Raw genomic sequence first — 13,184 nt, forward strand, 5'->3', positions numbered from 1 at the left:
GGAGTAATTTTAGCAACACCGTATTTTGTGTGGCCCATAACGACCCAGTGGATCATGAAAATGTGCCAAAATTCACATTCCTTGCTTGTTGTTGGTACATTAATCCCAGATTGCCACTTATCTGTGACTTCTTCATTGAGGGATTGCTTAACAGTACTGTCCGCTTTCTTATTTCCCCTCAGACCAACATGGCCTGGGACCCAGCAAAAAACTACACTCAAGTTCTGGTTCTTTAGACGTTCTAGTTGATCAAGCTCAGCTTTGGTTGTACTTTTTGCGTGACATTAAAGCCTACTGGAAAGATTTTTAATTGCAATTTAATTGAATGCAATTTACTTTTACGATTAAATAAAATTAATGTATCCCTCTCACCCATAGTTTTCTATTTATTTACAAATGTACATAGGCCTACTGTAATTACATGTATACATAGTTATTCTACTGATCTTTATACTATTCATCCTGCACATAGACTTATTCTTACTACTCTTATAATGTTGTTTCTGCACTACAATGACTGTTTCCACACTGGACAAAAAAGAGAAAAAGTCCGCTTCAACCAGGGTTTTCTGCTCCCACTTGTTTTTATTTTTCCGTGACGTTTTGGGTAATCACCCTTCTTCAGACGTCTACTGTTTCCACACTGCACATAGCTGTATGTCATGTACATATCTGTTATATATTTGTCATATTGAATATCCATATTTATTCTGTTTTATTATATTCTGTTAATACACTGCATATATCTATATTATTATTTCTACTATTATAATGTTACTGCTACATCTACATACATTATTCTACTTATTGTATGAGATAACTGCTAATACACTGCACATATTTATATTTAATTCATATTACTCTAAACCACCTTCTGTAAATCAACTGTACTGTCTACATTGCACTATATTTCTTGACCTGTCTCTGTATATTTCATCACCTTTCTATACTTTGCATCACATTGCATGCATACTGTAGCTACATGAATCACAGCTAAGATCCTTGGTTGCTATGAAGGCCAGTCGTTCTAAATGGATGGTTGCTAGGGCCAAAGGCCAGTTATCTCTGCCGTTGTCAAGCGGGCATATCCTAACTTTATCTTATTTTAAACATCTCTATTTTACTTAGCCTACATCCATACAGTGAGTCCCATTAAGAAGTGGCCACTTCATTCGCACTTAATGTGATTCACGCAGCAACATTATTAAACTAGAAATGCAATTCCAAGGAATTACCAGTGCATGAAAATGCTAAAGTTGTGATGTAAAATATCATGTATCATAGTTAAAATAGATAATACAGAGATGGTTACTACGGTGATGCTAGGATAGACATGGTGGCTGCATAGCTTAATAAAAGTTGATAGTTTAAAAGTAGACTGTTTAAAAGCTGAATGTAGATAGTTTAAAAGTTGTTGATAGCCAGTAGATAGTTTAAAAGTTGTTGATAGACAGCTAGTTTAATAGATAGTTTAAAAGTAGACCGTTTAAAAGTTGAAGGTAAATAGTTTAAAAGTTGTTGATAGACTGGAAGTTAAATGAATGTGTATAGGTATGTGTATAGGACGATCATTTGACGAAAGTTGGAATGGCTCTATAGTTTGCTAGCAGTTATGCTAAGATTTTTAACTATGCTAACCATGCTACTTAGCTAATGTTTTATAGCAGTGCTAGTAATGCTAACATGCTAACCATGCTACTTAGCTAAAGTTCAGTAGTTTAAAGGGTTAAATTGTTTAACAGTGAAATGTTGTAGTGAGGACTTTTATTTTGAAACAGTTTTTGGCAGAGGAAGCAGTTGAACAGGATGTGTAGACTTAATAGGGCCAGTTTGTATGCTTAAAGCCTGAGACTGGCAGTTGATCCAGGTGGCCTGAACACCTGCCATAGGATTCTAATTGCTTAACGGCCGTATTATGATGTCACAATCGGCAATGTTAAGTCTATGGGGATTTTTAAAAAGTTTTTCTTTAATAGTTTAAAAAGTATAAAAGTTTCAAAGTTGAAAAGACATAGCAGCTTCGTCCGTTTGAATACCTACGTTACAAAGTTTGAATGAAGTATCTAAGTTAAACTGTTCAAGAGAAATAGCGTACGGAAAAAGTGGTAAGCGGAATAATAATAATAAGAAGAAGTTGTTGCCTAGGAAGAACAGTACAGTGCATTTTCATGCACTGTAATTAATCTGTCACCATATGCCTATGCCAACGTTTGCAAAGAGGAGAATCTTTTAATTTGATTCACAATGAAACGTTACATTTAATGTACATGTAAACAATGAGTAGGCTAGTTTTGGTTGTTGTTGTTGGTGTTACTGCATCCCTTAGTTATGCCTACAATGCAAAATTGTTCCCTCGTGATTGTTAGACGCATTTCAAAACATCGCGACGTGAAATGCCACCACAAAACATTGTTTGTGAATCGGTCTTATTAGGAGTCCTCGCTTAAGCTGTCACAGACTCAGGCGCTACTTTTAGGGCTAAAATGCTTCCTGAATTACTCTTAGTAAAAAAAATAGGAGTCCTAAAGTTACGAGTGACGAAGTTACGAGTACAAGCATCTCATATCAAATGACCATGGCATTACGCTAACAGGGCTGCCAACTTTTCAAAAAACCTTGGAGTGAGATTTGGTGGGGCCAACCAAAATTTTGCTGCGGAAATTTTTGTTTGGCTCATTCAGCATTATACCGTACAGTAAAAAAAAACGTACATCAGTGGTTCTCAGGTGTAGGGACCAGGCATGGACGGATTATGAACTTTTGGGCCCCTGAGCCCACATGTACTAAGGGCTCCCCACTAATTGTCGCATAGGTGGAAGGGGGGTTTGGGGGTCCTCCCCCATAATTTTTTTAATTTGTTTGATGTGATTTCCTGTATTCTGGTGCATTTTGGGGATGGCCAATACTAAATTCAATCAGATTCATAGCCTACATCCTGATGTGTTGATATTGAGGCAATGATTCCATGCAAAGGCTTGGGCTTCAGGGCCCCCTGACTCCTTGGGCCCCTGGGTCTGGGCCCGGAAGGCCTGTGCAGTAATCCATCCCTGGGACCAGGGTCCTGGAGTTAAATTAGCATTGGTATCAAAGGGATCTAGCCTACTAGTAGGACCATGGGCGTCGGAGGCATTCTGAAAATGGGTGGGACATTTCAGTGGGGGGTATGGGGTCCTCCCCCAGAAATTTTTTTTTGGACTAGATGCAATTTCCTGAATTCTGGTACATTTTAACAGGTTATTTAGATACTTCTATATAACAAAATAAAGCCAGCCTACGAAATTAATAAAAAGTAAATCATGCATAATTTAAAAATAACTCGATAGGCTACTTGGCTACGCAATAAGGTTTCCATTACAGCACCGCAGACGTTCAATGAACGCATGAAAGTGGATGGTTTGTTTGAAATCCCAACACTCTTTCAACTATATAAGTAATGGTGATCATCAAATACCTCCCTAGATTTCAGTGCCCATCAGTCCCAACATTTAACAATATAATCAAACAGTCCAAAAGTAAATTAAATATCAAACTAAACCGAAAATGTCATGCTTTTGAAGGCCTACCAGTATGCCGCTCCAAGAAACGCATCTCAAAATAAAACTTGCATAAGAAATAAAGGGCTGTCTCGAATACAATCCTGCCCCTAAAGGCCTGTACTTTATCTTAAGACCCCGGCCATAATTTGAGGATTTACAGTATCTAAGTAGACAAACTAGCTTCAGATATCCAACAGAGTGAATACGAGATTGTGCAGTCGCTGTGGTTAGTGACGTGATGCTGTTAATGGGGAGTTTTACATAGCCTAGCGTAAACCTATAGGTTATTATTTATTTGGCTGATCTCTTCAACACTGCAGGGGATTTGGCGCTTGTCACTGTGTGTGTGACAGCAGAATGGGAGAATGTGAGTAGTTTATGAGCGATTTACGCGCAAATGGGAGAATCCAATGAAAATGACAATGAAGCACTAAACAGATGCTGAAAACAGCACTGGTATTTTGGTATTGTAACATTTTTAATAATACTCTCCCATCATGATATTTAACAATAATGAAAAATTTATTTTGAATACCGTCAATGTGAAAACAACTCTATTATGTAAGCTATATATAGCTACTGTTCTCCTTGCTATTTCAGTTTGTAAGTCCATACTATCCCATGGCAGAGCAAGGATTTCATGATTGGGCAAGGTTGCCCGGAGACATTGTGGCTGCCCAGAGACGTTGAGCGTACTTGGAAGGCATTGTGATAGAAGGTGAATGGTGTGAATGGTGAGAGTTACCAAAAATGGTGGTTAGCAAAAAGATGGAAACTTTTGGAATATTTCTTTTTTTTTTTTAGCTTATGCACCCTCACATTGGAGTCCCCAGTTCATATACAACATTTGGTATCTATATGTGACAGTGTTCCTGAGATATGGACGACTTCCTGTTTCGGAGCTTCACCAACGATTTTGTTTGGCTGTGACAGGCAAACGCTTTCGAAAATCAAAAATCCTTCTGGTAACTTTTGTGAGGCTTGGTCCAAGGATAATGTACATCAAGTTTCGTGGCATTCGGATCAAATTTTTGACCTTTGACCTTAATCCAATATGGCGGACGAACGACATGCCCACCTGACGTCATCTTCGCGTGCAACTTACACCGGTACTGACCAGACGTTTTAAAGTTGGAACGGTGTCTCTGTCTCAAAGGGCCTAGGCGCTAGAGCTGACAAAAAATTAGGGAGACGGGAAAAAAAAAAATAATAATAATAAAACTTAAGAAGAACAATAAGTGTGCTTGCAAGCACACTTAATTATTGTGTTTGTGCTGGTTGCACGAATTCCAGCCTGTCAGGACATCGTGTCCATCATTTTCCTTCTAGGAAAAGCAAGGCTTTTCGTTCTTTGGTGCGTTTTGTGCAGGTGAAAAGAGCGGACTTCACTGCCGCGTCTGTCACCACACACTCGGTTGTTTGTGGTGCACATTTCACTCCGGAGAATTATCGACCTGGAGATTTGTTGGAGTCTCGGATGGGATTTCGTGGTAAGGACCATGTGAGGCTGATTGCTGATGCTGTTCCCTCGGTTCACTCGATGGAATCAAGTCCACCATCAAAACCTGATTCTGGCGCGGGCGGGACTGGAGGACCAAGTGCTAACGTTAGCAGACATTCTGCACAACGAAAACGAGCTCTTAGCAGAGTAAGTCTTACTTTTAATTATTTTAACTCTTAATTTGTGTGATTTCGTAATTGTTTTATTCTAATCATTTCAGTGATTCCAGCGTTTATGTTTTGGGAAATCCACCATCTAACTAGTAACATGCATGTAATCTTGGCTATTGCATTAGCAAACATGATTTGATAACCGGAATAGCTAAAATGGCCAATCATATGGATAAAAAATGCGTTGACTGTGCAAGTTCTTAGCATCAGTACTTCGGTCCAATAATACAGAGAGAGGGAGAGAGACTGAGCTTTAGGACAGGTTGTCGTTAATTGTCTGCCTTCTGACATGAATTTAGCAGTTTGAGCAATGCTATAGGTATTGGCAGGCAGCTAGCCCAACTCTCCCGTTTCCCCCGCATTTCAATTCAGTTCTCCCACTCTCCTCACGTCTGATTTTGTATCCCGTAGGCTACTCTCCGGTAAATTGCAAGGTCCAAATATTACTCAATATGCAGAAATCTCCTAGATTCTGCCACTGAAATGTTGACAGGTATAAGCTCTCATTACGAATCTTCTTACCATAGAAATCAAATTATACATAATTGAAAATGCAATGAGTTTATTTCTAATTGCTAAAATAATGATTTGTTGTACTGTATGGTATAAGATAGGTCTATTACACAACATAAATTGTCACTAGGCTATGCTGGAGACCCAAATACAATCTCCTTTGGGAACCAATGGCTTACAGTATCAAGCAGACTTCAGCTGCCACCTCTTGGCGAAAAGTTAGTAGTTTTAGTTAGTAGTTTTACATACAGTATCAGTAGCCACTTCTAAATGGGACCCACTGTAGCTCCCTGGGACATTATAATGCTGGTTGTGCAAACAAGTCACAATTGTACAGAAGGCATTTATTTGAAAGCCATTTATCCATGTCAGAGGTGACTTTGCCACCAAATTATCAAATTCTAAGTTTAGTTTTAGTAATGCTTTTAGTAATGTGTTTGAATAGAGGTTTTGACATGTCAGAGTTGCTTTGGTTTTATATCTTTTTTTTTTACTGATTTATTACTGATCCAGTTGGTAACTAAGCTTGTATCCTATTTTATTGTGTGCTTTTGTTGTGTTTTCAGATTTTGGCAGAGAGTGCAGCCAGTAATGAAGGGACAGATGCACCTAGCACTGTAGATTTTGAAGATACAGAGGGTTTCTTTTTACACAGTCCAGAACCATTAGTCCTTCATCGTGGGTCACAGTGCAACATCAAATGTCTGCAACGTTCATCAGGTAGTGTAACTTGTATGTATCATTAGCTGTATATGGCACAAATATTTACAAATTACTTCTGATGGTAGAAAGAAGACATTTCATACTGGACTGTATTGTTGTGGCTGTGCATGTGTTGTGACCACTGACTATGTGATGTTGTACAACTAACAACATTAATCTATTTTCATCTTAGCTGTTCAGGTAAAGCCTGAGATGGTTAGTATGGGGACTCAGACTGAATGGTTTGAGGAACAAACATCAACTCCACTGCCCAGTCCTGTCCAAAGTGAGGACGAATCATCCTCTGATGTCATGGACCATTCTGATCTGACATGGATCCCAGACGAGGAGATGAGTAGTGAGTCATCTGATGAGGAGAATCCAGAAGAGCCAATACAGGAATCCTTCAATGACTCCAAGTAAAACAATGAATACCTATTTTTATTTTGTCCACAAATTGTCACAGTCAGCATTAATGAGCATTCTCCTTTTCTTTTTCCAGTGTGGCTGACAAGTTCATTGTTTGTCTAAGCCAGCTGATGTGTCTGTTCACTGTTTGCTCGGTCTGTTGTGGGGAAACCCAGGGACAAATAGAGTACCAGGAAGGGACGTACATAAAAATCAAGCAGGTAAGAGGATATTTTTTAACTGTTTGTCTAGAGTTGAATCATGGCCTTACCCTGGAAATCCAGAGGAAGCGTGAGCGACTTTGAATTTGGCTTGTGTATATACTGTATACATTATTGGTATTAGTAGTTGTATTAATTTCCTGTTTCATATACATCATTCAGGCCTGCACAGCATGTGGCTATCAGCGTTACTGGCAGAATCAAAATATGCTGCACCAAAACATGCCAGCCTGCAATCTTCTACTTAGCGGTGCCATTCACTTTTCGGCCTGCATGGCTACTCAGACAATCAGGATGCTGAAGCTGTTTGGGCTGCAGTGCATCAGTGCCAGCACTTTTTTCCGCCATCAGCGCCACTACACAATTCCTACCATCGTGCAGGCCTGGCAGAAGGAGCAGAGAGGGATCATCAGAGAGCTGAAGGAGATTGGGGGTGGACTGATCCTCTCTGGTGACTGCAGGTAGGATGATTCAGCTCTTATTGCTAATACAGAAAACAGACCAACACAGTATTAACAGATTCATAAAGTGCCTGTGATTTTTGTTTCCATTAACAAAAAACCTGACTCTCCTGGACATTGTGCCAAATATGGAACGTATTCCTTGATTGAAGACCGAATAAACAAGGTTTTGGATCTTCAACTTGTCCAGGTAGGTTAATATCCTAGACACATAAATCAGGTGTCAGGTTTAAAAGCTACTGATATGACCAAATCTTTTTTTTTTTTTTGTTAGAGCTCCGAGGTCCCAAGCAGCACCTGGTGTGAGATAGAGGGTCTGAAGCGCAGTGTGCGGTTCCTGAAGGACCAAGGCATGCAGTTGTCAGCCCTAATAACCGACAGAAATCGGCAGGTAAAAATGCTTGTACAGATAGATGGACCTCTATCATAACATCTACTGTAAAACGACTGTGAACTAACTAGTAAATATTCTCATTCTTAATGTGATGCATATTATAGGTTGCTAAGTGGGTCCGTGAGGAGTTGTGTCCAGAAGGAACAAGGCATTTCTACGACATCTGGCATATTGGGAAAAGTATGTAACGTAATGTCGGTGCCGTAATTTTGCTTTGGATGTTATTTGTGATTCTAGTAGCTTTTTCAATATTTCACGTTTCTGCTCTGGAACAGGTCTACAAAAAGCACTGGATACTGTGGCCAAGGAGAAAGATTGCGAGGACCTGAAGCTATGGAGACCCGCCATCATCAACCATTTATACTGGACTGCGGCTTCCATCCCAAATGGTGATCCTGATCAGATGGAGGCCAAGTGGCAGAGCATGTTGAACCATGTTCAGGATGTACATGAACACAACTACCCTTTATTTCCACAATGTGTTCACCCACCTCTGGAAGGAGAGGGAAGGAACAAGCAGTGGCTTGAACCAGGTACAATAGAGTGTACAATTGCATTGTGCTTGACAAAGATTTGTTTGAGTATGCTACTAATTGCCTTAGAGATGTAACGCATAACCATTTGTAGAGGAAGAACGACATTCTGCAGGTCCCATCACGTCTGAATTATATGTTTGTTCAACAGCCTTATTAAAGATGAAAAGTAAAACATGTGATTTAAATGTAGTCATGCCTTGTCAGTATTTTGTAATAATAATAATAATACTTATACAATACACTGTTTTATACAGGATCAACAGCCGCGGTAAAGTTGGAAAGTGTTGCTTCCAGAGGCATTCAATTCATTAATCCTTTAATTTGCGCCAAAGCACACCGGCTTCTCTTTTCTTGGAATGTACAGCAGGTAAATGTTGATGAAGGTTAATGGATGAGTATGGCTACAGCAAATGCAGTCTAATATAGCAGCCAAAACCTCATTGAAAAAGGTCAAAATTGTTCATTTCAACAGCATCGCATAGCCTACTGACTGTATTCATAAAATCGAATAGTCACCTCACTAACCTCATGCTGGAATGTATTGTATTGCTGGTGTATCACACTACATTGGCTTAGTTGTGGTCACTAATACTCAAGTGTACCATTTTCCTACAGACTTCTCTTAGCGGCCCTCCACTTCAATAACAATGGAGACAGAGACCTGGCTCGAACGAACAATGGTGAGGTGCGCTATGCAGTCCGTTACCCCCAGTTTTGTAAGGGTGGCTGGGTCGTCCGACCCATAAAAGAGAAACCATCATCTGGTGAGCAGTTTCAAGATCAGTTTCTAATGATCATTTTTTAGTTGACCCAATGTATTAACTAGTTAACTGAATGTGATCTCAATATTTGTTTCCCACATCAAGAATATGCATCAGCCCTGATGGTCTCCCTGAGAGAGGGATATATAAGGTCACCACAGGCCCTCAAAGAAGACAGTGCCATCCTGTCCTCAGCTGCACCTGCCCCTCTTTCCACGCATCACAAGATCGCCAAGGATGAGGCAGTCGGCCACTATCTTGAACGTCATTCACGTTTTATGTCCTAATTACTGTCAATGAAATGAGAAATACATTTTATATACCAAGACAATTTGTGTGTTCATTTTGTACAAAAATACATATTTATTGATTGCCTCCCATATGGGGCCATTGGAAGCCCCTGTATGTCCCTCCTTCCTCTGGAAACTGCCTCCTGATTGCGACCACAACACAAGCAGGTATCGCCTTCCTGATCTCCCTGCCCAGAAACCCATATGCCCATCGGACCACCTGCCTGTAGGCTGTGTATCGGAATTGCCTAGAGCAATGAAGGGGGCAATCATGATATTAACAATCCTGTTATAGTCAATACAATCAAGTGATTGAAGTATTTGATGTAACATTTTCTGTTATTCTATTCCACAATGGTAGTCAATTGTAGAGCCTCAAGTATGTATGCACATCTGAGTTTGAACATCTGCTAAACCCTCAGAATCAATAATGCACATTTATTTGACACAAAGTTTGTTATCTGTGTAGAAAACGACAACTATAATAGATTAGGTGTATAATAATATAATAGTGGTGTTATAAATTCGTCTGAACATACTCTGGTCTGTTGACTTGGAGAGGGCCATGCTCCTGCCTGAAGTTGAGATATGCTACCTGCAGCGAAAACGGGTTGAGGCAACAGGCATCAAAGCCGGGATGGAGCGTCAGGCAGGTAATGTCCGTGGCCGGGACTAAACCGTCAACTAGGGCCCAGTAGGCATCCACCTCTCGACAACACATGCTGTCCATCAGATTCCAAAAATAATTCAGTGGAAATGCATGGATTCCAATTTCTTCCAGTAGCAGCAACTGGAATCCATGCATTTCCACTGAATTATTTTCGGAATCTGATCCCTTATCATACCTATTCATTCTTACTCGTCGCTCGACTTATCGTGACTAAATTCAAGATGGCTGCAAACGCTAAACTTCGTGAAGATACTGTTTGTATAAATCGTCTTGTAAGTAAACTACCAGTGCTTTTTCAAAGTTCTCAATGTCTCGTTTTAAATGTCAGGGCCCTCGGAAGTCTACCAATGAAGTGTGGAGATACATTGAGCCTCGTAAATGGGTGTAAAACAGTGATTTATTTGCATGGCTAGCCCGATGCCGAAGCACCACTATTGAAAAAGCTGTTGGTAGCATCGGCTAACTAGCGCCAGATTTTGGAGTGCAGGGGACAAGCTGAGATGGGCTATGAGACATACGTTCACACTCGGTATCATGTTTCAATACACTTTAGGTCAATATCACACCGGAATTCTCCTTTAAATGAAGACAATCTAAATGGATGTTTAATCAAGAACAAGGTCGAAAGTATGTTTGCTAAAGCAGATTTATTGCATAATACCAAGGTACTAGCCCTAGATGAACCAGCGTTAGCCTCGGTGCTACAGTAACTCACCAAGTCACTTGCCCTATTCGCCACTGGTTTTCTTGACACCACAACTCTACTTCTCTCCTCTGTCCATTGTTCCTCCCCCTGATCTCCCTAATCTCCCCCTGGCCTCTATCTCGCCTGGGAGGCTCATAATTATAGGCCTGTGGGCCATCATAGGCATGTTCGTTGACATCAGAGAACTCGGTTTCTTCATTCACATCCATTGTAATTTGAACTTGAACTTGACCAGACTCCCTCGCCCATCGTCACTTCCGGTCAGTGCTTTATAGATGCGGAAGTTATTTTATCACAATTTATCTCAAAATATTGTTAATAGCATAGTTATATATTTCTCAATTTCTGAAAATCTTGTTGTTTTATCATCAACATACACTATGCTATATAGGGGTGTCCAACCTGCACGTTGGTCTTTAAGGATGTCTTCACAGACATCTTTAACACTTTCCTGAAGCAAGCCATCGTCTCATCATGTTTCAAAGCTGCCACCACCATACCTGTGCCGAAGAAAACTGCTCCATCCTGCTTCAATGACTACCGCCCTGTGGCACTGACACCCATCATCATGAAGTGCTTTGAGCGGCTTGTCATGTCACACATCAAATCCATTCTCCCCCCCACCCTGGACCTCTTCCAGTTTGCATACGGAGCCAAACGATCCACAGAGGATGCAATCTGCTCTGCCCTCCACCCAGCCCTCACCCACCTGGAAAAAAGAGACTCATATGTGAGATTGCTGTTTATAGACTTCAGTTCTGCATTCAACACCATAATACCACAACAACTCATCTGCAAACTTGACAAACTGGGACTCAGTACCTACCTCTGCAACTGGCTACTGGACTTCCTCTGTCAGAGGCCTCAAGTAGTACGTGTTGGCAACAATATTTCAAGCAGCATCACACTGAGCACGGGGGCCCCCCAAGGCTGCGTGCTCAGTCCGCTGCTCTTCACCCTGCTGACGCATGACTGCACTGCAACCTACAGCAACAATCACATAGTGAAATTTGCTGACGACACAACTCTGGTGGGTCTCATCACCAAGGGCGACGAGACTCAATACAGGTTGGAGGTGACCACGTGGTGCAGGGACTACAACCTCCTGCTGAACGTCAGCAAGACCAAGGAGATTGTTGTTGACTTCCGGAGAGGTCACACCCAACAGCTGCCACTGACCATCGACGGTGCTGTGGTGGAGAGAGTGAGCAGCACCAAATTCCTGTGGGTGCACATCAGTGAAGACCTCTCCTGGACCACCAACACTGCATTACTGGCGAAGAAAGCTCAGCGCCGCCTCTACTTCCTGCAAAAACTCAAGTTCAAGAGCAAGTGCTCCACCAGCCATCATGACCACATTCTACCGAGGCACCATTGAGAGCATCCTCTCCAGCTGTATTGCTGTGTGGGGCGGAAGCTGCACTGAATACAACAGGAAAGCCCTGCAGCGCATAGTGAACACAGCTAGAAGGATTATTGGTGCTTCACTCCCCTACCTGAAAGACATTTACACCACCCACCTCACCCACAAGGCGACCACAATTGTGAGTGATGCAAGTCACCCCGCTCACAATTTGTTTGATTTACTGCCCTCTGGGAAGAGGTACAGAAGCCTGCGCTCCCGCACCACCAGACTCACCAACATCTTCATACACCAGGCTGTTAGGATGCTGAACTCTCTCCCCCCTCAGCTACATAACATCCTGGACTTTGGACCCACAATGGCTGCCCTGCACTACTCCACTTGCACTACTCCACTTGTACACTTGCACACTTTGCAACTTGTTGTTGTTGTCCTGTTGTCCTGAAAACACAACACTTCTGCTGCTCTTACATAACTTGCACTACTATGCCACTTGCTTACTTAGGTCAAACAGAACTACCTCAGCCATTTATTGGCCTGACTTTGCACTATTACATTGACTGTCTATGCACAATTGCACAATTTCAACCCAATTTTGCTGCTCTTATTTCTTCATTGTATGTGCCTTCTTATTTACTTTTTATTGTTTACTTGAATGTTATGTTTGTCTGTGGACTTAGTTGGTAAAATATGTCTTCACCGTGGGATAGTGAGAAACGTAATTTCGATCTCTTTGTATGTCTTGGCATGTGAAGAAATTGACAATAAAGCAGACTTTGACTTTGACTTTGACTTTGACTTTGAAGGGGTTGGTCTGGGACGCCAGATACTATTGTTGAGCCTTCTGGAGATTTCGTGGGTTTAATTCAATGAAACACTTATGATGGAAGGTGCCTGCTCGATAACCCCAGTGAAATGCTCTTGAAGGGTGTTCTGTTGGTGATGTTTTTGA

At 41.2% G+C, this 13,184-nt stretch overlaps 2 protein-coding genes across 4 annotated transcripts in view; one reads left to right on the forward strand and one right to left on the reverse strand.

Moving 5' to 3' along the window:
* hivep2a (HIVEP zinc finger 2a) overlaps window positions 1-13,184 on the reverse strand; it is a 129,559-nt gene that overhangs the window by 54,990 nt on the left and 61,385 nt on the right. The window lies entirely within an intron of this gene.
* On the forward strand, window positions 6,364-8,736 carry LOC121711013. Its single transcript, XM_042094283.1, has 9 exons — window positions 6,364-6,440; window positions 6,624-6,841; window positions 6,925-7,051; window positions 7,214-7,512; window positions 7,665-7,702; window positions 7,787-7,903; window positions 8,011-8,086; window positions 8,182-8,439; window positions 8,697-8,736. The coding sequence occupies exons 2-6, from the start codon at window positions 6,636-6,638 to the stop codon at window positions 7,816-7,818; spliced, it is 702 nt and encodes a 233-aa protein (XP_041950217.1). The 5' UTR covers window positions 6,364-6,440; window positions 6,624-6,635; the 3' UTR covers window positions 7,819-7,903; window positions 8,011-8,086; window positions 8,182-8,439; window positions 8,697-8,736.

This window comes from Alosa sapidissima, chromosome 6 (assembly GCF_018492685.1).
Source record: "Alosa sapidissima isolate fAloSap1 chromosome 6, fAloSap1.pri, whole genome shotgun sequence".
NCBI lineage: Eukaryota > Metazoa > Chordata > Actinopteri > Clupeiformes > Clupeidae > Alosa > Alosa sapidissima.

Coding starts and splice junctions, on each gene's coding strand:
- LOC121711013 (XM_042094283.1), top strand. CDS start 6,636: ATGGTTAGTATGGGGACTCAGACTGAATGGTTTGAGGAACAAACATCA. Junction 7,052..7,213: donor CGTACATAAAAATCAAGCAG/GTAAGAGGATAT, acceptor TACATCATTCAG/GCCTGCACAGCATGTGGCTA. Junction 7,703..7,786: donor TGGATCTTCAACTTGTCCAG/GTAGGTTAATAT, acceptor TTTTTTTGTTAG/AGCTCCGAGGTCCCAAGCAG.